The sequence below is a fragment of the Oncorhynchus masou genome, chromosome 33, assembly GCF_036934945.1.
Source record: "Oncorhynchus masou masou isolate Uvic2021 chromosome 33, UVic_Omas_1.1, whole genome shotgun sequence".
In the NCBI taxonomy this organism is placed as follows: Eukaryota; Metazoa; Chordata; class Actinopteri; order Salmoniformes; family Salmonidae; genus Oncorhynchus; species Oncorhynchus masou.
This window is the reverse complement of record NC_088244.1, coordinates 5,986,593-6,011,353: the sequence shown is the minus strand read 5'-3', so window position 1 is coordinate 6,011,353 and position 24,761 is coordinate 5,986,593. Positions and strand designations below refer to the sequence as shown.

The 24,761-nt window shown below is 42.3% G+C and overlaps 1 protein-coding gene across 3 annotated transcripts in view; it reads right to left on the bottom strand.

The window, feature by feature from the left end:
* Positions 1–20,244, bottom strand: part of LOC135527733 (S-adenosylhomocysteine hydrolase-like protein 1) — a 45,124-nt gene extending 24,880 nt beyond the window's left edge. For 2 of the 3 annotated variants that reach the window (XM_064956256.1, XM_064956257.1), the window contains exon 1: positions 19,714–20,244. In XM_064956256.1, the coding sequence (XP_064812328.1) occupies positions 19,714–19,905 (192 nt within the window). In that variant the 5' untranslated portion in view covers positions 19,906–20,244. Of the gene's footprint in view, positions 1–6,710; positions 6,844–19,713 lie in introns of those variants that run through there. The other variant, XM_064956258.1, reaches the window with a different exon arrangement.
* Positions 20,245–24,761: the final 4,517 nt, after the last annotated feature.

Here is a 24,761-nt window from a genome sequence, read left to right as displayed (position 1 = left end):
AGTGACAATATTTTATAGAGGCCTAACCCAAAACACAGAAACAAAATGTCATGCGTTGACACTTACAACCATGACAGGAACTGTCTTAAAGATGGCCTGATATGTAGAGTTAGTTAGTTATACACCTAGTCAGTAGTAGAGTTGGTTAGTTAGCTATATACCTAGTTAGTAGTTTGAAGAGTAGAAGCTACCCACTGGGCAAAAACTGGTTAAATCAAAGTTGTGTCAACGTCATTACAACCCCAAAAATGAATATGATGACTTGAATCAAGGTGGATAACTTATTGGATTGGCAAAAAGTTATCCATTTAAGGGCATTTCCTATTTTCTTTCACTCAAATGGCAAATTGTTATGGAATTTGATTAGGATCCTCATTAGCCGTTTGCGAAAGCAGCAGCAACTCTTTCTGGGGTAACAGAACACAAAACATGAAACATAATACAGAACACTAATAGACAAGAACAGCTCAAGGACAGAACTACATATATTTTAAAAAACGACAACGTATCCTACATGTCAGTACAGTGTCCAATAGGGGAGAGGCGTTGTGAGGTGTTGCTTGATCTGTTTTTTTTAAACCAGGTTTGCTGTTCCTTTCAGCAATATGAGATGGAAGGAAGTTGGGTCTATATAATACTGTACGCTTTCTTGGATTTGGGGACTGTGAAAAGACCCCTGGTGGCATGTCTGGTGGGGTAAGTGTGTGTGACAGAGGTGTGTGTAAGTTGACTAAGCAAACAATTTGGAACTTTCAACACATGAATGCATCTTATAAAAAGAAGAAGTGATGTAGTCAGTCTCTCCTCAACTCTTAGCCAAGAGAGACTGTCAGCATAGTATTTATAATCAGCCTTCTGATTACAATGAAGAGCAAGACGTGCCACTCTGTTCTGGACCAGCTGCAGCTTAACTAGGTCTTTCCTTGCAGCACTGGACCACACGACTGGACAATAATCAAGATAAGACAAACTAAACTTTTTACAGTGTCAAAAGATCATCTTTTTATAACGGCTAGACCTCTCCCCATCTCTTTATTACAGACAGACCTCTCCTCATCTTTACAACCATTGAATCTATATGTTTTGACCATGACAGTTTACAATCTAAGGTGACACCAAATAATTTAGTCTCCTCCACTTGTTCAACTGCCATTCATTACCAGATTCAGCTGAGGTCTAGAAAATTATTTGTACCGAATACAATGCTCTTAGTTTTAGAGATGTTCAGGACCAGTTTATTACTGGCCACTCATTCCAAAACAAACTGCAACTCTTTGTTAAGGGTTTCAATTACTTCATTAGCTGTGGTTGCTGACGCGTATATAGTTTAACCATCAGCATACATGGAAACACACGTGCTTTGTTTAACGCCAGTGGCAGTTCATCGGTAAAAATAGAAAAGAGTAGAGGGCAAAGAGTGCTGCCCTGCGGTACACCACCCTTTACATGTTTAACATTAGAGAAGCTTCCATTAAAGAAAACCCTCTGAGTTCTATTAGATAGATTGCCATATTGTGGATTCAAAGCTGAGGTTGAAAAGCCATAACGCAAGTTCTCAACAACAGATTATGATCAAATATCAATGGCTGCATGGAAAAATAAGAGTCCAGCTCCCACAATCTTCTTATTATCAATTTATTTCAACCAATCATCAGTCATTTGTGTCAGTGCAGTACATGTTGAGTGCCCTTCTCTAAATGCATGCTGAAAGTCTGCTGTTCATTTGTTTACAGGGAAATAGCATTGTATTTGATCAAATACCATTTTTTCCAACAGTTTGCTAAGAGCTGGCAGCAAGCTGATAGGTCTACTGTTAGAACCAGTAAAGGCCGCTTTACCACTCTTAGGTATTGGAATTACTTTGGGTTCCCTCCAGTCCTGAGGACAAAGACTTTCCTCTAGGCTCAGATTAAACATACAGTGCCTTGCAAAAGTATTCGCCCCCCTTGAACTTTGCAACCTTTTGCCACATTTCAGGCTTCAAACATAAAGATATAAAACTGTATTTTTTTTGAAGAATCAACAACAAGTGGGACACAATCATGAAGTGGAACGACATTTATTGGATATTTCAAACTTTTTTAACAAATCAAAAACTGAAAAAATTGGGCGTGCAAAATTATTCAGCCCCCTTAAGTTAATACTTTGTAGCGCCACCTTTTGCTGCGATTACAGCTGTAAGTCGCTTGGGGTATGTCTATCAGTTTTGCACATCGAGAGACTGAAATTTTTTCCCATTCCTCCTTGCAAAACAGCTCGAGCTCAGTGAGGTTGGATGGAGAGCATTTGTGAACAGCAGTTTTCAGTTCTTTCCACAGGTTCTCGATTGGATTCAGGTCTGGACTTTGACTTGGCCATTCTAACACCTGGATATGTTTATTTTTGAACCATTCCATTGTAGATTTTGCTTTATGTTTTGGATCATTGTCTTGTTGGAAGACAAATCTCCGTCCCAGTCTCAGGTCTTTTGCAGACTCCATCAGGTTTTCTTCCAGAACGGTCCTGTATTTGGCTCCATCCATCTTCCCATCAATTTTAACCATCTTCCCTGTCCCTGCTGAAGAAAAGCAGGCCCAAACCATGATGCTGCCACCACCATGTTTGACAGTGGGTATGGTGTGTTCAGGGTGATGAGCTGTGTTGCTTTTACGCCAAACATAACGTTTTGCATTGTTGCCAAAAAGTTCAATTTTGGTTTCATCTGACCAGAGCACCTTCTTCCACATGTTTGGTGTGTCTCCCAGGTGGCTTGTGGCAAACTTTAAACAACACTTTTTATGGATATCTTTAAGAAATGGCTTTCTTCTTGCCTCTCTTCCATAAAGGCCAGATTTGTGCAATATACGACTGATTGTTGTCCTATGGACAGAGTCTCCCACCTCAGCTGTAGATCTCTGCAGTTCATCCAGAGTGATCATGGGCCTCTTGGCTGCATCTCTGATCAGTCTTCTCCTTGTATGAGCTGAAGGTTTAGAGGGACGGCCAGGTCTTGGTAGATTTGCAGTGGTCTGATACTCCTTCCATTTCAATATTATCGCTTGCACAGTGCTCCTTGGGATGTTTAAAGCTTGGGAAATCTTTTTGTATCCAAATCCGGCTTTACAATTCTTCACAACAGTATCTCGGACCTGCCTGGTGTGTTCCTTGTTCTTCATGATGCTCTCTGCGCTTTTAACGGACCTCTGAGACTATCACAGTGCAGGTGCATTTATACTGAGACTTAAATACAATCCACCTGTGTGTAATCATCATCATTAGTCATTTAGGTCAACATTGGATCATTCAGAGATCGTCACTGAACTTCTGGAGAGAGTTTGCTGCACTGAAAGTAAAGGGGCTGAATAATTTTGCACGCCCAATTTTACAGTTTTTGATTTGTTAAAAAAGTTTGAAATATCCAATAAATGTCGTTCCACTTCATTATTGTGTCCCACTTGTTGTTGATTCTTCAAACATAAAGATATAAAACTGTATTTTTTTGTGAAGCCTGAAATGTGGCAAAAGGTCGCAAAGTTCAAGGGGGCTGAATACTTTCGCAAGGCACTGTATGACAGACAGGAGTGGCTATAGAGTCAGCTACTATCCTCAGTAGCTTTCCATCTAAGTAGTCAAAGCCAGAAGGTTTGTCATTATTGATCGATAATATTTTTTTCTACCTCTCCCACACTAACTTTAAAAAAATTCTAACATGAGTACAATGGCTCACTGTTCGTTGTTCGGATTTCCTGCATAAGTTTGCCCACTTTGCCAATGAAGTGATCATCAAAATGACTGGAAACATCAAATGGTTTTGTGGTAAATAAGCCGTCGGAGGAAAGAGTTGAATGTCTTTCTGCCCATAATTCCATCCAAAGTTTTTTTTCCCATTATTCTTTATATCATTGATCTCGGCTTCATAATACAGTTTCTCATTTTGTTGAGGTCAGTCACATCATTTCTCAGTTTGCAGCCAGTCAGATGTACAGCCAGACTTATCAGCCAGTCTCTGCCTCATCTCTTTCAACCAGACAGTTGTTCAATTCCTCATCAATCCATGAAGCCTATTTTAGGCCCAGCTGTTGGAACTTTGGCTTTCCTTATAGCCACTATATTGTGATCACTGCATCCAATGGGTACGGATACAGCTTTAGAACAAAGTCTTAGTGTTAGTAAAAATGTGATCGATACATGTGGGCGATCTTGTTCCTGTAGTGTTTGTAAACACCCTGGTAGGTTGATTAATAACCTGAACCAGATTGATTGCAGGCACTGGTTACGGACAGCTTGATGAAACAAGTCAAAATTCAGGTCCCCAAGAAAGTAGACCTCTCTGTTTACATCACATACACTATCAAGCATTTCACACATATTATTTAGACACGGACTGATTTCACGTTGAATTAGAGTTAGTTGACAACTCAACCAACTACATGTTGAACTGACGTCTGTGCCCAGTGGGTAGCAGACTATCCATTGAACTTTCATAACCTCGGATTAAGAAATCAGTGAGAGCCAGAGTAACAAAGAACTGTTTAAAAAATGTTTTAAAAGCAACATGAAGTGGAGAAATCAGCATGTCGCTGTTATGGCAACTAGGTGTGTGGCCTTACTGGCCTGCAGTGTGCTCTGTCTCACATTTTAGTGGAAAACTATTCGGTGTTTGCTTTGCATCTAGAACATGTAGGCTACACTTTGAAGAAATCAGCGCAAGTTCCAGAGATAGGTGTAATATAACCTAATCAACTCACTGCTAGATGGAGTCCATTTCAAATGTCCTGCTTGTCCCAACATGAAGTCATGACATGTGTCAGGACCCGGTTACGAACCCGGGTCTCCGGAGTGAGAAACAGTCACTTAAACAACTGAGCCACGAATAGTCAGCAGAACCCAGAAGATGAGGCAGACACAGCAGTACTTGAGACCGTGTATTTAATAAAGTAAAAAGTGAAGTCCTTCAGGAAAATATGTAACTCCACAACCTCAAAAGGAATTCCACTAGAACAAGGTAATCTACAAGGTAATCCTCCAAGACAAAAAGGTAAATCCACAAGGTGGTAGGTAAAGCATAAAAAGCCTCAAAAGATACTCAAAAAGAAATAAACAAGAACAAAAAAACAGAATTCCACAAGAGCGTCCACCGGGATCAACAAGAGTACACAGAATACTAGGGCTGGGTGCTAACATACAAACACAGAGCAAAGAACTGAGGGAAACTAAGGGTTTAAATACAATCAGGGGAAACGAGGCACAGGTGCAAATAATCATGGGGATCAAGGGAAAGCAAAAGGTCAAAAAGCACAATGGGGGCATCTAGTGACAAAAACCGGAACAACCCTGGCCAAATCCTGACAACATGGGCTGAATCTGGTCGCTGATCCCTGGTCAAAAGGCTTGACTCTGGCGAGGTATTCGAGGCCGAGGCCCGTTCAGATCTAAATGGTCACAGGACCCGGAGAGTGAAGGACACTGACTGTTTAGCACCACATATCACCCGCTTCCAATCTGTGTGGAGGCGGTCAGCTTTTTGAAACTATTTCAACTCATAAACGTAATAGTTTTAAAACCATGGACGTTTTAATGGCATTTTATGAAGCATGTCTTATCTTGTTACAAAGTAGCCCAAAAATAAACGACCACAGAAATGTTGAGGGAATTATTTTATAAATGCTTAATATGGCAGCACTTAACCAGCATGGCTGCCGCAGCATTCTGCTGCGATACGCCATCCCATCTGGATTTTATTGTCCAGTAGCCAAAAGGCATAATCCTAGTCATAATAGGAATAGGATTAGTAACCTATTGATGCATCTTCAGATCTTCCCTCTTTCTTCATTTCTCATTGAAATGTTCATCCCTGTCTCATGAAACCGCGAGCTGTGAGGTGCGCTTTTGAGAAAGGTGTTTTCCCCACGTAGCCTACAGCCATTCACTGGTAGCCTACAGCCATTCACTGGTAGCCTATAGCCATTCACTGGTAGCCTACAGCCATTCACTGGTAGCCTACAGCCATTCACTGGTAGCCTACAGCCATTCACTGGTAGCCTACAGCCATTCACTGGTAGCCTACAGCCATTCACTCGTAGCCTACAGCCATGTGCACATTGATTTCTTCATAATAAATAATAGCAAACTGTATCAACATTTGAAACATTGCTTTAAAAAAAATATGTGTGTGTGGTGATCGTATGAGTTCTGTAGTCCCACAACTGTTTGTTTTGAACTGCCCTCGACATATTTTATAAAGACATAAAAAGTATTGTAATTGTAAAGTTGCAATATTTTACAGGCTACCAAGGACGCCCAACCATCCTCCAGGAGAGCCTTAAAGGGGCAGTGTTGTAATTAGAGACAGGCTGGAATATGTAAAGGACCCAGGACCTCCACATCCGGTTTCTTCATCTGCAAGCCCCACAAAGCCCTTTTGTGGGGAAAAACTCGTTCTGATTGGCTGGGCCTGACTCCCCAGGAGGTGGGCCTGGTTGGCCACCCATGGCTGCACCCCTGCCCAGTCATGTGAAATCCGTAGATTGGGACATCATGAATTTATTTAAATTGACTGATTTCCTTGAACTGTAACTCAGTAAAATCTTAATATCTAAATGTCTTATATAGTAGGTATCCGATTACAGAGCAGAGACATATTCTGGACTAAAACACTATATAAACACTGTTTATAGGTCTGCATTGAGAATAATTACGTTAAGCAACTTCATAAAGAGTAGGTAACTTGCCTGCTCCATCCCGTGCCGATGCCCATGCCCAAATCCATGTTGTGCTTTTCTATATGTCGTGGTTCCCTGTCTGTCCTTCTCCATGGTCAGCTCTTAGTCTCTAGCTCTGCCTCTTTCCCTCAGCCTCTGTTTCTCTGTCTGAGTGATGGTCCTGCGCGTCCCTGACGTTACGTTGCTACTGGGTTATTATTACTGAACATACCAGACCAGACAGACAGCGGGAGGTTTCAGGCATTGGAGATCACCATCATGTCTAATGGACATTATGTAGAAAGTAGGGGTGTCCAAACTGTCCAACCTGAACAATCCCTCCTCTCTGTCTGTCTGTCTGTTTTCGGTCTTGTCCTTGGCAACTATATGCTAGCTAGAGCCGCAGACCATAAGTTTAACACACCTGCACACAAGACACCACGCACACACACCGAACTCTCAGTCCTGCCTTACTTAATCTAACCGAGGCCATTGCCAACAGCTCTTCCTTTCCTACTGTTGGTTCCCAGTCAGACAGGACTTCTAGCTAATAAAAAGGGGATTGAGGTGGAATTAAACCTTAGTTTCCATGAGCCTCCTAGCCTGGTTCCAGATCAGTTTGTGCTGGCTACAAGCCTACAGTGCATTCCTATACCCATCTAGTCATCCTAAAAATACTCCTTCTGTCTCTTAGATGGCTGAGTAGGTCTTCTGGTTCCCCTGGACTCTGTGATCCCCTAGTGACTGTCAATAGGAGGTGTAGGAGCAGAGAACAGGCTAAGTATAGAGGAACATTAAAACCACTTAGAGTGACACCACTAATACTACCATCTGACAGAACAGGACAGTACAGGACAGGAGGTGTAATCCATAGACCAGGGGAAGTCAACTACGATTTGAAAAAGGGTCGGGTCACACATACGATGCATTCGAAAAGTATTCAGACCGACCCCTTGACATTTTCCACATTTTGTTACGTTACAGCCTTATTCTAAAATGGATTACATAGTTTTTTTCCCCCTCATCAATCTACACACAATACCCCATTATGGCATACCTGAATGGCATACCTTATGGCATACCTGAATTTGGGGTGTTTCTCCCATTATTCTCTGTAGATCCTATCAAGGTCTGTCAGGTTGGATGTGGAGCATTGCTGCACAGCTATTTTCAGTTCTCTCCAGAGATGTTAGATCGGGTTCAAGTCTGGGCTCTGGCTGGGCCACTCGAGGACATTCAGAGAATGTCCCGAAGCCACTCTTGTGTTGCTTTGGCTGTGTGCTTAGGGTCATTGTCATGTTGAAAGGTGAACCTTCGCATCCAGGACCTCTATACCAGGCGGTGTCAGAGGAAGGCCCTAAAAATGATCAAAGACTCCAGCCACCCTAGTCATAGTCACACCGCCTGGTATAGAGGTCCTGGATGGCAGGAAGCTTGGCCCCGGTGATGTACTGGGCCGTATGCACTACCCTCTGAGGTGCCTTGTGGTCGGACGCCGAGTAGCTGCCATACCAGGCACTAATGCAACCAGTCAGGATGCTCTCGATGGTGCAGCTGTAAAACCATTTGAGGATCTAAGGAGCCATGCCAAATCTTTTCAGTCTCCTGGGGAGGAATAGGTTTTCTCGTGCCATCTTCACAGCTGTCTTGGGGTGCTTGGACCATGTTAGCTTGTTAGTGATGTGAACGCCAAGGAACTTGAAGCTCTCAACCTGCTCCACTACAGCCCCGTCAATGAGCATGGGGGCGTGCTCGGTCCTCCTTTTCCTGTAGTCCACAATCATCTCCTTTGTCTTGATCATGTTGAGGGAGATGTAGTTGTCCTTGCACCACACTGTCAGGTCTCTGACCTCCTCCCTATAGGCTGTCTCATCGTTGTCGATGATCAGACCTACCACTGTTGTGTCATCGGCAAACTTAATGATGGTGTTGGAGTTGTGCCTGGCCGTGCAGTCATGAGTGAACAGGGAGCACCGGAGGGGACTGAGCACGCACCCCTGAGTGGCTCCTTTTTTGAGGATGAGCATGGCGGATGTGTTATTACCTACCCTTACCACCTGGGGGCGGCCCGTCAGGAAATCCAGGATCCAGTTGCAGAGGGAGGTGTTTAGTCCCAGGGTCCTTAGCTTAGTGATGAGCTTTGAGGGCACTATGGTGTTGAACGCTGAGCTGTAGTCAATGAATAGCATTCTCACATAAGTCTTCCTTTTGTCCAGGTGGGAAAGGGCAGTGTGGAGTTCAATAAAGATTGCATCATCTGTGGATCTGTTGGTGCGGTATGCAAATTGGAGTGGGTCAAGGGTTTCTGGGATAATGGTGTTGATGTGAGCCATGGCGGCTGTGGAGAGTGTGATCACACAAACGTCCGGAACAGCTTATGCTCTCATGCATGTTTCAGTGTTACTTGTCTCGAAGCGAGCATGGAAGTGATTTAGCTTGTGTGATAGGCTTGTGTCACTGGGCAGCTCTCAGCTGTGCTTCCCTTTATAGTCTGTAACAGTTGCAATCCCCGACGCATCCGACGAGCGTCGGCGCCGGTGTAGTAGGATTCGATCTTAGTCCTGTATTGATGCTTTGCCTGTTCATGGTTCGTCAGAGGGCATAGCGGGATTTCTTACAACCTTCCGGGTTAGAGTCCCGCTCCTTGAATGCGGCAGCTCTACCCTTTAGTTCAGTGTGAATGTTGCCTGTAATCCATGGCTTCTGGTTGGGGTGTGTAAGTACAGTCACTGTGGGGACGACGTCCTCGATGCACTTATTGATAAAGCCAGCGACTGATGTAGTGTAATACTCAATGCCATCGGAAGAATCCCGGAACATGTTCTAGTCTGTGATAGCGAAACAGTCCTGTAGTTTACCATCTGCTTCATCTGACCACTTTTTTTATAGGCTGAGTCACGGGTGCTTCCTGCTGTAATTTTTTGCTTGTAAGCAGGAATCAGGAGGATAGAAATATGGTCAGATTTGCCAAATGGAGGGTGAAGCAGAGATGTTTACGCATCTGTGTGTGTGGTGTAAAGATGGTCTCGAGTTTTTTTCCCCCTATGGTTGCACATTTCACATGCTGATAGAAATGAGGTAAAACTGATTTAAGCTTCCCTGCATTAAGGGCTTGTAAGTAAGCATTTAATATTCTTTTTGATTTGATTTGACTGATAGTCAAACACTGTGAGCACAGCACTGCAGCATGACTCAGTACTGCTGGTAATGTCAGAAATAGAGAAGGTACTTACTGTTCCAGATTAAACAATGTTATCAACAGAGTTGCTGTTTGATTTTAGTGTTGAATTTAGATCCATGAGGCACCAGAACAGTTTCTGTCATAAGATCAACAGAGATAAAGCCTAGATAGTAAGTAAGCATTCAAGTTTGTTCTATAGCTATTTGCTAATAGCTTATCTTCTCAAACATGCAGTGCATATTAAAATGAATATCTGAGATTGACCTTGACGTAAACAAAGTATGCCATAAAATGCTATTACAAAATAAAATGGCTTTGAATGTTTGACTAATGTGGAACATTGTTTTTCCTAAGAGGTAGTCTTTCATGAATGCCAATGACGTAAGCGATATGACTGCCTATTAACTAGTGATATGACTGCCTATTACCTAGTGATATGACTGCCTATTACCTTAGTGATATGACTGCCTATTACCTAGTGATATGACTGCCTATTACCTAGTGATATGACTGCCTATTACCTAAGTGATATGACTGCCTATTACCTAAGTGATATGACTGCCTATTACCTAAGTGATATGACTGCCTATTACCTAAGTGATATGACTGCCTATTAACTAAGTGATATGACTGCCTATTAACTAGTGATATGACTGCCTATTAACTAAGTGATATGACTGCCTATTAACTAAGTGATATGACTGCCTATTACCTAGTGATATGACTGCCTATTACCTAGTGATATGACTGCCTATTAACTAGTGATATGACTGCCTATTACCTAAGTGATATGACTGCCTATTACCTAAGTGATATGACTGCCTATTACCTAAGTGATATGACTGCCTATTACCTAAGTGATATGACTGCCTATTACCTAAGTGATATGACTGCCTATTACCTTAGTGATATGACTGCCTATTACCTTAGTGATATGACTGCCTATTACCTAAGTGATATGACTGCCTATTACCTTAGTGATATGACTGCCTATTAACTAGTGATATGACTGCCTATTAACTAGTGATATGACTGCCTATTAACTAGTGATATGACTGCCTATTACCTAAGTGATATGACTGCCTATTACCTAAGTGATATGACTGCCTATTACCTTAGTGATATGACTGCCTATTACCTTAGTGATATGACTGCCTATTACCTTAGTGATATGACTGCCTATTACCTTATTGATATGACTGCCTATTACCTTATTGATATGACTGCCTATTACCTTAGTGATATGACTGCCTATTACCTACATGTATGGCTGCCTATTACCTTAGTGATATGACTGCCTATTAACTAGTGATATGACTGCCTATTACCTTATTGATATGACTGCCTATTACCTTAGTGATATGACTGCCTATTAACTAGTGATATGACTGCCTATTAACTAGTGATATGACTGCCTATTACCTTAGTGATATGACTGCCTATTACCTTAGTGATATGACTGCCTATTACCTTAGTGATATGACTGCCTATTAACTAGGTGATATGACTGCCTATTAACTAGTGATATGACTGCCTATTAACTAGTGATATGACTGCCTATTAACTAGTGATATGACTGCCTATTACCTTAGTGATATGGCTGCCTATTACCTACATATATGACAGCCTATTACCTAAGTGATATGACTGCCTATTACCTTAGTGATATGACTGCCTATTACCTTAGTGATATGACTGCCTATTAACTAGTGATATGACTGCCTATTAACTAGTGATATGACTGCCTATTACCTTAGTGATATGACTGCCTATTACCTTAGTGATATGACTGCCTATTACCTTAGTGATATGGCTGCCTATTACCTACATGTATGACAGCCTATTACCTAAGTGATATGACTGCCTATTACCTTAGTGATATGACTGCCTATTAACTAGTGATATGACTGCCTATTAACTAGTGATATGACTGCCTATTAACTAGTGATATGACTGCCTATTACCTTAGTGATATGGCTGCCTATTACCTACATGTATGACAGCCTATTACCTAAGTGATATGACTGCCTATTACCTTAGTGATATGACTGCCTATTACCTTAGTGATATGACTGCCTATTACCTTAGTGATATGACTGCCTATTACCTACATGTATGACTGCCTATTACCTTAGTGATATGACTGCCTATTACCTAAGTGATATGACTGCCTATTACCTTAGTGATATGACTGCCTATTACCTACATGTATGACTGCCTATTACCTTAGTGATATGACTGCCTATTACCTAAGTGATATGACTGCCTATTACCTTAGTGATTTGACTGCCTTTTACCTTAGTGATATGACTGCCTATTAACTAAGTGATATGACTGCCTATTAACTAAGTGATATGACTGCCTATTAACTAGTGATATGACTGCCAATTAACTAGTGATATGACTGCCAATTAACTAGTGATATGACTGCCTATTACCTTAGTGATATGACTGCCTATTACCTTAGTGATATGACTGCCTATTAACTATTGATAGGACTGCCTATTACCTTAGTGATATGACTGCCTATTACCTTAGTGATATGACTGCCTATTACCTACATGTATGACTGCCTATTACCTTAGTGATATGACTGCCTATTACCTAAGTGATATGACTGCCTATTACCTACATGTATGACTGCCTATTACCTTAGTGATATGACTGCCTATTACCTTAGTGATATGACTGCCTATTACCTTAGTGATATGACTGCCTATTACCTTAGTGATATGACTGCCTATTACCTTAGTGATATGACTGCCTATTAACTAAGTGATATGACTGCCTATTAACTAAGTGATATGACTGCCTATTAACTAAGTGATATGACTGCCTATTAACTAAGTGATATGACTGCCTATTAACTAGTGATATGACTGCCTATTACCTTAGTGATATGACTGCCTATTACCTACGTGATATGACTGCCTATTACCTACGTGATATGACTGCCTATTACCTACATGTATGACTGCCTATTACCTTAGTGATATGACTGCCTATTACCTTAGTGATATGACTGCCTATTACCTTAGTGATATGACTGCCTATTACCTTAGTGATATGACTGCCTATTACCTTAGTGATATGACTGCCTATTACCTACATGTATGACTGCCTATTACCTTAGTGATATGACTGCCTATTACCTACATGTATGACTGCCTATTACCTTAGTGATATGACTGCCTATTACCTTAGTGATATGACTGCCTATTAACTTAGTGATATGACTGCCTATTAACTAGTGATATGACTGCCTATTACCTACATGTATGACTGCCTATTACCTTAGTGATATGATTGCCTATTACCTTAGTGGTATGACTGCCTATTACCTAGTGATAACATCAAAGGTAAACACTTTTATAAATGTATTGTAATGACGACTCCATTCTCAGCCACATTCCTCCCAGGAAGTGTACTGTTGTGTTACTCGTGGGTAGATTGAAGAGGAGGAAGTAGGCACCCACCCACACACACACACACACACACACACACACACACACACACACACACACACACACACACACACACACACACACACACACACACACACACACACACACACACACGCACAGCCGGTCAAAAGTTTGGACACCTACTCATTTAAGGGTTTTTCTTAATTTTGACTATTTTCTACATTGTAGAATAATAGTGAAGACATCAAAACTATGAAATAACACATATGGAATCATGTAGTAACCAAAAAAAGTGTTAAATCAAAATATATTTGAGATTCTTCAAAGTAGCCACCCGTTGCCTTGATGACAGCCTTGATGACACACTCTCAGGCAGATAACTACACTCCCAACTTGCATAACTGTCCAGCATGCAGCCATTTGGTATGGAGAGAGGTCCTGGTTGAGACTTGGGGTAAATAAATCTCTTCCATTTGAAATGTGTTTGTTTGGTTTTAGAAAACCATAATAAAGCTATGTATTTTCCCCCAAATACCGCTTCCCACTCATGCAAAAGAAAAGCATATTTTTGGTAAATACTTTTTAGATTTTATCTATGTTCAGTGTTTACAAAAATCTATGTTTAGTGTTTACATAATCTTCTTCACTATTTTAACCCTGTAAATTAATCTTCTTTCCTCAAGACTTTAACACCATTACATGTGGCACAGTTTGACAACAGTCAGGAGCCCTGGTTCACAGCCTCTCACATGAATTCTTAACACAGATTTATTTTCCTAAGACTCAGACCACATTCCTCCACTGTTTAAACACCAAGACCCGTAATCACAGCGTTTCTCAGAGTAGGAGTGCTGATCTAGGACCAGATCCCGGCTGTACATATAATCGTATTAATTATTATCTTAAAGGGAAAACGTATCTGACATCAGCACTCTGAGACGCTTTGTGAATATGGCTGAGGCTCTGGCTCAATCCACATAGTCATATTGTATGCGACAATATTAATTTATTTTAACTAGGCAAGTCAGTTAAGAACAAATTCTTATTTACAATGACAGCCTACCCTGGCCAAACCCGTACGACGCTGGTCCTATTGTGTGCCGCCCTATGGGACTCACAATAACGGCCGGTTTTGATACAGCCTGGAATCAAACCAGGGTCTGTAGTGACGCCTCTAGCACTGAGATGCAGTGCCTTACACCGTACCCAAACCGGCAGCGTGCGTGCGCCATCATGCACAAATTGATTTTATCCCCCCACACCAAACGCGATCACGACACGCAGGTTAAAATATCAAAACAAACTCTGAACCAATTATATTAATTTGGGGACAGGGCGAAAGGTATTAAAAGGTTATGGCAATTTAGCTAGCTAGCTTGCAGATAATTTGTCCCATTTAGCTAGCTTGCTGTTGCTGGCTAATTTGTCCTGGTATATAAACATTGTGTTGTTATTTTACCTGAAATGCACAAGGTCCTCTACTCCGACAATTAATCCACACATAAAATGGTCAACCGAATCGTTTCTAGTCATCTCTCCTCCTTCCAGGCCTTTTCTTCTTTGGACTTTATATAACTTTCATTGTTACCACAACGACCGACCGAACTCAGTTCATCTTTCAATCACCCACGTGGATATAACCAATGAGGAGATGGCACGTGGGTATCTGCTTCTATAGACCGATGAGGAGATAGGAGAGGCAGGACACCAGCGTTCAGCGTTTAAATAGAAATGACTTCTATTTTAGTGCTTGGCAACACAGACGCGAGAGCAGTGTGGGTGCAATAGTTGAAAAACGTTTAAATGTATTTTTACAATGCTCGCGTCAGCATGTTAGACCGCAGAGCCACTTGGGGAGGGGGGGGGGGTTGTATAAGCCCAATGTGTGCCAAATTACACCCAAACTATTGGCCCTGGTCATATGTAGTGCACTATAAAGGGAATCGGGTGCCATTTGGGACGTATCCATGGATGTCATGTTGTAGCATAACTTGTATACATTCTGAGGATACTAAGCATACATCTTAGTCAGCGCCACTAAATTAGTTAGCACTCGGTCCACATATTGTCCTGCTACCAGAGGGTAGACTCAGCAGACTTAGCTATGTTCTGAGATTAATTAATCTCCAAACCCAGAACTCTAAATATAGGGTGCGCTGGCCAGTTTACCGTTCATACTAACAGTCTTTCACAGGAGGCATACAAAATGACATCTTATTCCCTTTAAAGTCCACTAGTTTAAACCATGGCCCATATGGGCTATTTGGGGAATAGGGTGCCATTCAGGACACAAACAAACAAAGAGTAGGACAGATCCAATTTGATTTGGGTTGAAGCAAGAGTTGAATAAGCCCTGGATGCTTCAACAGAGACCACAAGGCTTGTCCCGTCCACACTCTGCGATTAGCATACAAATCAAAGGGGTAGTGCACCAGGCAATCAGTTTTGCAATGGACATCCCTTCATAATGTTGGTTAGATCATATCAAGTTTCCATCTGTAGCAGCCTACTTTTATCCCCTGACTATACGGGATCTGTCTTTACTGAAACATACTCTGGGGATTAGCAAAAGTATTTATTAGTCTCTGTTGGGGTTAAGATCAGGACTCTGAAGGCCAGTCAAGTTCTTCCACACCGATCTCGACAAAACATTTCTGTATGGACCTAGGTTTGTGCACGGGGGCATTGTCATGCTGAAACAGGAAAGGGATTTCCACAAACTGTTGCCACAAAGTTGGAAGCACAGGATCGTCTAGAATGTCATTGTATGCTGTAGTGTTAAGATGTCCCTTCACTGGAACTAAGGGGCCCGAACCATGACAAAAACAGCCCCGGACCATTACTCATCCTCCACCAAACTTTACAGTTGCCACTATGCATTGGTGCAGGTAGCGTTCTCCTAGAATCCGCCAAACCCAAATTTGTCCGTCAGACTGCCAGATGGTGAAGTGTGATTCATCGCTCCAGAGAACGTATTTCTACTGCTCCAGAGTCCAATGGCGGCGAGCTTTACACCACTCCAACTGACGCTTGACATTGCACATAGTGATCTTAGGCTTGTGTGCGGCTACTCGGCCATGGAAAACTATTTCACGAAGTTCCCAACAAACAGTTATTGCGCTGACGTTGCGTCCAGAGGCAGTTTGGAACTCGGTAGTGAATGTTGCAACCGAGGACAGATGATTTATACTCTCTACGAGCTTTAGCACTCTGCGGTCCCGTTCTGCGAGCTTGTGTGGCCTACCACTTCAGGGGTGAGCTGTTGTTGCTACTAGACATTTCCACTTCACAATAACAGCACTTACAGTTGACCGGGGCAGCTCTAGAAGGGCAGAAATTTGATGGACGGACTTGTTGGAAAGGTGGGACACTATGACGGTGCCACGTTGAAATTCATTGAGCTCTTCAGTAAGGCCATTCTACTGCCAATGTTTGTCTATGGAGATTGTATGGCTGTGAGCGTGATTTATATCCACCTGTCAGCAACAGGTGTGGCTGAAATAGCTGAATCCACTCATTTGAAGGGGTGTCCACACAGTTTTGTATATATAGTATATTCAGGGAAGATGTTCATTATAATAAACATATGGGTAAATGCTAAAAATAAAGGACCGACATAAAGTGTCTTAACAGGGCGTTGGGCCTCCACTTGCCAGAACAGCTTCAATGCACCTTGCCATAGATTCTAGATGTGTCTGGAACTCTATTGGAGGGATGTGACACCATTCCTCCACGAGAAATTCCATCCTTTTGGTGTTTTTTTGTTTGTTTATAGTGGTGGAAAACGCTGCCTCAAAGACGCCACTCCTGAATCTCCCATAAATATTCAATTGGGTTGAGATCTGGTGACTGAGACCGCCATGGATTATGGTTCACATATTTTCATTATCATCAAACCATTCAGTGATCACTCGTGCCCTGTGGATGGGGGCATGGTCATCCTATAGCAATGGCACCGAAGACGTGGATCTCGATTAAGGCAGCCCCCCACACCTCTCTGATTCAGAGGGGTTGGGCTAAATGCGGAAGACACATTTCAGTTGAAGGCATTCAGTTGTACAACTGACCAGGTATCCACCTTTCCCAATGGTAGCCAAAATAATGGCCTGCCCAGCATTTATGACCCTTAGGCGGGGTGTGTATTACACGACGTTCAAAATCCAAACTGGTTCTCGCTGAGTCTCTCACATTAAACGACCGTATTTCCAGTCGTTTTTTGTTGTTGTCTTGCAAGTGTCGTGGTACGCACACTAATAAAGACGAGTGTACGCTACATGATTTTGGCCACGATGTAGCTGTCCCAGACAAGTTTTTAAGATCGGAGAAAAAAATCCCCATGCCATTGCCGACTCTGGGCGCACGGCAGTCACCGACGCTCGTTTAATTTGAGCAGATCAAACACGCAGTCTGAGGACTACCGATCTCTTCTTTGAGCAGTCCCAGATGTCCCGATATTTTCTCAGCACAAAATCTGCAACGCTCTTGTAGTGTGAGACGCGCAACGACAAGTTTAAAGAACAGTGATCAGCAATAGCCAATGAGAGCTCCCCAGAGAAGAAACCAGCGAGATGATGACGTTGTTTCGCATCACCCAGAATGTGTTGACTCTAGCAGGAGGGATGACTACTACTACTGTAGTATGACCTTGTACTTACCTTTAACCGAAGCCAAGGTGTCAGGTAGTTACAGCTCTGAAGTTCACAAGCAATGTTTTTCCATTCAAAATGTTGGCTAGATACTTCAACTCTGTATGGCAAGCGTGAATGTCTGATTTAACGTTCACGTGTCTTCTTTTGAGTCACAGCTCGTAGCTATGTTAAATATAATCACATTGAATAATCGTGTAGTGTCCCTTACAAACAAAAAAAGACTGATGTTTTGAAACTGCTGTAAAAGTGCAGTAAATGCAGTCGACTGTGTTACTTTGGACGCATATTATTGCCGAATAGCGGCCATGTAGTGCACTTGAACTGCAGTTATACATGCACTGTAACTGCAGAACCACTGCAGAATTACTTCAGTAAAACAAGTGTCATTTTGGACGCAATGTTTACATCATACTGCTGATATACTACACTTTAACGGCAATATTTTAAGGGTTGTGGGGTTGTAAGGGTTGTGACCACCATCTGTGCCATATCGTTTGGTGTGCGCACCACTACGTTGGGAACACGAAGAGAAAAACAACTACAGGAAAGAAAGACGGTCGTTCAATGTGAGCGGCTCAGCGATGTTAGGATTTTGAAAGTCATGATGTCCCCCCGGCTTAAACGATGTGGCACAGACAGGGGTCACACGTTACAAGGTTCTTCACTTGGTCTTGAGGATTCTCTCGATACAACGTTGTCTAACGAAAACAATAATGTGATTAGATTTAACGCAGCTATAACAAAGGGAGCTGGCCTAAAGCAGCCTCAAACGTTTTCCGTCAGACATTCACACTTCCCATACAGAGTTAAAATATCTTGCCAACATTTTGAATTGAATAACATTGCTTGTGAACTTCAGAGCTGTAACGACTTGACACTTTGGTTTTGGTTAAAGGCAAGTACAAACATAGCTTGAAAGTCTTCACATTCTGGGTGACGCGAAACATCAGCATCTCACTGGCTTCTTTGGCGAGCCCTTATTGGCCATTGCTGATCTCCGTTCTCAAAATGTGTCATTAGACATCACACATTACAAGAGCATTGCAGATTCTGCAAGAATAAAATCAAAAAATGTTTTGAAAATATCGGGACGTCTGGGACTGCTCAAAGACGAGATCGGTAGCCCCTCTGATTGCGTCTCTTGAACGGCTCACATTAAACGAGCGTCGATGACGGCTGCGCATGGGGATTTTAATTTCAGATCTCAAAAACTTGTCTGGAAGAGAGAGGATCGGCGCCAAAATCGTGTAGTGTACACCCGGCTTAAGCATGATGGGATGTTAATTGCTTAATTAACTCAGGAACAACACCTGTGTGGAAGCACCTGCCTTCAATATACTTTGTATTCCTCCTCATTTACTCAAGTGCTTACATTATTTTGGCCAGTTACACTTGTAGAATATATTCCAACGAGCCTTGTGAAGGTGCTTCTGGCTCGTTATGGCCCAGCGCCCCATTAAGACACGTTCTCTTTATTTTGACAATTACCTGTATATTATAAGAAAAAAGGTTCTGCTCTAAATTTAGAATTTCTCAATAAATAAATCAAACCTTTATCATTGGGTAACAGGAGGTTTAACACATATTTGGTATTATTGAAATGTTATATTTTAGAAGGTCAGACATGCAAAAGGATGTTTCTTCTCGTGAGTATGCTACAGCAGGCAGATCCTGCACCCATCGCTTCATCCCGTATATAAGCAGTTTCCACAACAGTATCCTAGGCCTACGGTAGTGAATGAGGATGATGATGATGATGACTGTGCTTTGCTTCTTACCTTCTTGATGGGTTTGAGAGTTGGCACAGCAGTAAATGCTGCGGACTGCAATTCACCCACGTTCATGTTCATGTCGCTGTTCTTGCTAACGGTCATCGCAGAATATTTTTCCGCGACGTTCTCGGTCTCTTTGACATATTTAGTAGCCTGTTTCACCGCCTCCAATTTACCGTCCACGACCGCGTCTGTCATCTTCGCATTCAAGTGATTCCGACCTCTTGGGATATAATTGTGATGATGTCAGACTTAGTAGCAACTGTGTAGGCTAGGATCTCTCTCTCTCTCTCTGCTGTCACGCACCTCTCTCGTCTTCTTGTCCTGTGAGCTTTTCTGTTTCGTGTTTGTAATTTCCGAACCGAAACGGCCTGCTGTCAACCGCAAAATATAAAGACGGACCTTGTAGCACTAGCCTGACTATTATAGACAGTGTGTGGGCAGTGTTGAATGAGAACTCTATTTTTCTTGCCGTCGTGACTTCGGTCTTCGGCCGGTTAACCAGTCGGTTGCCAAGTCACAAGCTCAGCATCCGAAGTGGGCGGTTGGTTGGATAAGTCACCTGAACGAGGGGCCGGGTAGTGGGAGGCTTTCATCCAATGGTGACAAGGGACTGCTTCTGTGCCCAATGAGAACTGGATTTGACCCATCTCACTTCTGGTACAGTTTGATAGCGTCATGACCACTGTGAGCCCACCATAGTAATACAAACTGGAACAAAAGGTCCTGTCATTAAACTGTATTGATGGTCAAAATCAAGAGATGCACCATATGACTACAATTTAATTTGTAAAAAAAAAAATTGTTCACTCAAATAATTTGTTAAGCACAAAAAAATGTCTCCATCATCCCTGAAAGACTGTACCAGAAGAATATAACATAGTCATTGATTGAGGAGATTAATAGCAGGGATTTTCTTGATGGAGAAATCGTACACTGAAGGTCATGAAATCAGAGGGTGTTATCATTGGCCTATATTAAGAACTAATTATGAACTAACTACTTATGAACAAATGATATTCTTAGAACAATTGATAGGAATTTAAGAATTAAGAGTTTTACGGACCCATTTACAGCATGATACAATCTCTGATTGAGACAGATGCAGAAACCACTGTTACAGATACTTTCACAGGTAAAATCTTCAGAGGATGACCTTGACAATAATGTGCATATAATGTATGGAAAGTGTCTTTCGGTGAATGTGTGTGTAGTTGTGTGTTTGTTCACCCCACTGGGGGTTTCTGTCTCACTGTGAAGGTAATGAAAGACCCTGGGGGTTTCTGTCTCACTGTGAAGGTACTGAGAGACACTGGGGGTTTATGTCTCACTGTGAAGGCACTGAGAGACCCTGGGGGTGTCTGTCTCACTGTGAAGGCACTGAGAGACCCTGGGGGTTTCTGTCTCACTGTGAAGGTACTGAGAGACACTGGGGGTTTATGTCTCACTGTGAAGGCACTGAGAGACCCTGGGGGTTTCTGTCTCACTGTGAAGGTACTGAGAGACCCTGGGGGGTTCTGTCTCACTGTGAAGGTACTGAGAGACACTGGGGGTTTCTGTATCACTGTGAAGGTACTGAGAGACCCTGGGGGGTTTTGTCTCACTGTGAAGGCACTGAGAGACACTGGGGGTTTCTGTATCACTGTGAAGGCACTGAGAGACCCTGTTTCTTTTGTCTCAATGTGAATGTAATGAGAGACCCTGGGGTTTTCTGTCTCAATGTGAAGGTAATACCTGGGGGTTTCTGTCTCACCCCAAATGCCTCTCATTACCTTCACAGTGAGACATAAAACCCCAGGGTCTCTCAGTGCCTTCACAGTGAGACAGAACCCCAGGGTCTCTCGGTGCCTTCACAGTGAGACAAAAAAAACAGGGTGAAAAAACAAACTGTGAAGGCACTGAGAGACCCTGGGATTTTTTGTCTCAATGTGAATGTAATGAGAGACCCTGGGGTTTTCTGTCTCAATGTGAAGGTAATACCTGGGGGTTTCTGTCTCACTCCCAGGGCCTCTCATTACCTTCACAGTGAAACAGAAACCACCAGGCTTTCTCATTACCTTCACAGTGAGACAGAAACCCCCAGAATCTAAAACCGGAACTCATTCTAAAAACCTGTTGAACGCGAAATTGAGGGAGAGCTCAGTTTGTTGTTTGGAAAGTTTGTTATTTTGGAAAGTTTTGAAAGTCTATTGAACAAGTTTGGTTACTAGCTAGCTACCTACCTTTTGAATTTAGGATCCAGCAACGCAGTTGGCATCAGTTGCTGGGACCCCTACTATCTGTCCAGGGATCCAGCCGACCAAGGCCGGGTTTGAGAAGCTGTTTGGCATAGCAGCTAGAGTAGCTGCTAGCTAGCTGCCTATCAAGATAGCAGGGTTTTCTTGAGGTCTTGAACGTGTGATGTTAGCCATTACGGTTGGGACATCGGATTATCTGGGGCTTGTGGCTGTCTAGACCCCTGCTGTTTGTTGTTGTTTTTAAATCTTCCCTGTGACCTGCCCTGTCTGGAACCGCAAGGAGTAACAGTGTAACCTACTGTTGTTGGGATTACAAAGACCCAAGCCGGTGGGAGTACCGTTGAGGACAGTAGTGTCTCTCTATCACAGGTGAAGGATCTTTTAAATGAACAAAAAGAGCTCTACCAGCAGTTGTTACAACAACAAGAAAATAGCTTCAAGTGTTTTATCCAAATGCTGGTGGAGTCAACTAATAAAAGAATGGACTACGTAACCAGAGAGGTCCAGGACCTGAAGAACAGCTTTCAGTTCTCCCAGGGTCAGCTCGATGAGTTTAAACAGGAGAACGGCAAGATGGCAGAAATTTGTAAGTCATCGAGAGAGGACATCAGTTCTGCATGTGAGTCCATGATAACAATGAATGAGAAATCTGATTATCCCGAGGGAGAATCTAAGTGGAATAACATGGTGGTTGACGGAATTGCAGAATAGCCCCATGAGACTGAGGACAGAGTGAGGGAAATGATCTCGGAGAAACTGAAGATGGACCACAGGAAGATCGAGGTGGAAGCGCGCCCACAGGATTGGAAAACCCACCACTGGCCCCAGGTGACAGGCCCAGGCCCCATAGTGGTCAAGTTCCTGAGATTCAAGGAAAAGGTAGGTGTTCTTTTACGGTTGTTGCTACGGGCAACCAAGTGTTAAAAGTCCGTATCTAAATAATATGCGTGAAATGCTTGATAGTGTATGTGATGTAAACAGAGAGGTCTACTTTCTTGGGGACTTGAATATTGACTGGTTTTCATCAAGCTGTCCACTCAAGAGGGAGCTTGAGACACTGTAACCAATGCCTGTAAACAGTGCCTGTAATCTGGTTCAGGTTATTAATCAACCTACCAGGGTGTTTACAAACACTACAGGAACAAGATCGCCCACATGTATCGATCACATTTTTACTAATACTGTAAGACTTTGTTCTAAAGCTGTATCCGTACCCATTGGATGCAGTGATCACAATATAGTGGCTATAAGGAAAGCCAAAGTTCCAACAGCTGGGCCTAAAATAGTGTAGAAGAAATCATAAAAAAGATTTAGCTGTGACTCTTATGTGGATGATGTTAAACATATTTGTTGGTCAGATGTGATTTAATAAGGAGCATCCAGACTTTACACTTGAATTTATGAAATTGCTTCTTCCAATTATTGATAAACACGCACCTGTTAAGAAACTGACTGTTAGAACTGTCAAGGCTTCATGGATTGATGAGGACTTGAACAACTGTCTGGTTGAAAGAGATGAGGCAAAGAGACTGGCTGATAAGTCTGGCTGTACATCTGACTTACTGCAAACTGAGAAAAAATATTATTATTGATCAGTATGACAACCTCCTGGCATTGACAACTTAGATGGAAAGCTACTGAGGATGGTAGCTGACTCTATAGCCACTCCTATATTTAATTTGAGCCTAGAGGAAAGTCTTTGTCCTCAGGCCTGGAGGGAAGCCAAAGTCATTCCGCTACCCAAGAGTGATAAAACAGCCTTTACTGGTTCTAACAACACAAATGAATGATTGTTTGAAAGAAGTTAATAATAAGATGATTGTAGGAGCTGTACTGTTAGATTTCAATGCAGCCTTTGATATTATTGACCATAACCTTTTGTTGAGAAAACTTTTGTGTTATGGCTTTTCAACCACTGTCATATCGTGGATTCAGAGCTATCTATCTAATAGAACTCAGAAGGTTTTCTTCAATGGAAGCTTCTCTAACGTCAAACATGTACAGTGTGGTGTACCACAGGGCAGCTCTCTAGGTATTCTACTCTTTTCTATTTTTTTTACCAATGACATGCCACTGGCATTAAACAAAGCATGTGTGTTCATGTATGCTAATGATTTAAACCATATACGCATCAGCAACCTCAGCTAATGAAGTCACTGAAACCCTTAACAAAGAGTTCCAGTCTGTTTTGGAAAATTAGTGGCCAGTAGAAAAACTAAGAGCATTGTATTTGGTATAACTCATTCACTAAGTTCTATACCTTAGCTGAATCTGGTAATGAATGGTGTGGCTTTTGAACAAGTTGAGGAGACTAAATTACTTGGTGTCACCTTGGATTGTAAACTGTCAGGTTCAAAACATATAGATTCAATGGTTGTAAAGATGAGAGGTCTGTCTGTAATAAAGAGACAGGGAGAGGTCTGTCTGTAATAAAGAGATGAGGAGAGGTCTGTCTGTAATAAAGAGATGGGGAGAGGTCTGTCTGTAATATAAAAAGAGATACTCTGCTCTTTTGACACCACACTCCACAAAGCAAGTCCTGCAGGCTCTTGTTTTATCTTATCTTGATTATTGTCCAGTCGTGTGGTCCAGTGCTGCAAGGAAAGACCTAGTTAAGCTGCAGCTGGCCCAGAACAGAGTGGCACGTCTTGCTCTTCATTGTAATCAGAGGACTGATATAAATACTATGCTGACAGTCTCTCTTGGCTCAGAGATGAGGAAAGACTGACTGCATCACTTCTTGTTTTTATAAGAAACATTATTTTGGAAATTCCAAATGGTTGCACGTTCCACTTACACACCCACTTACCACACATG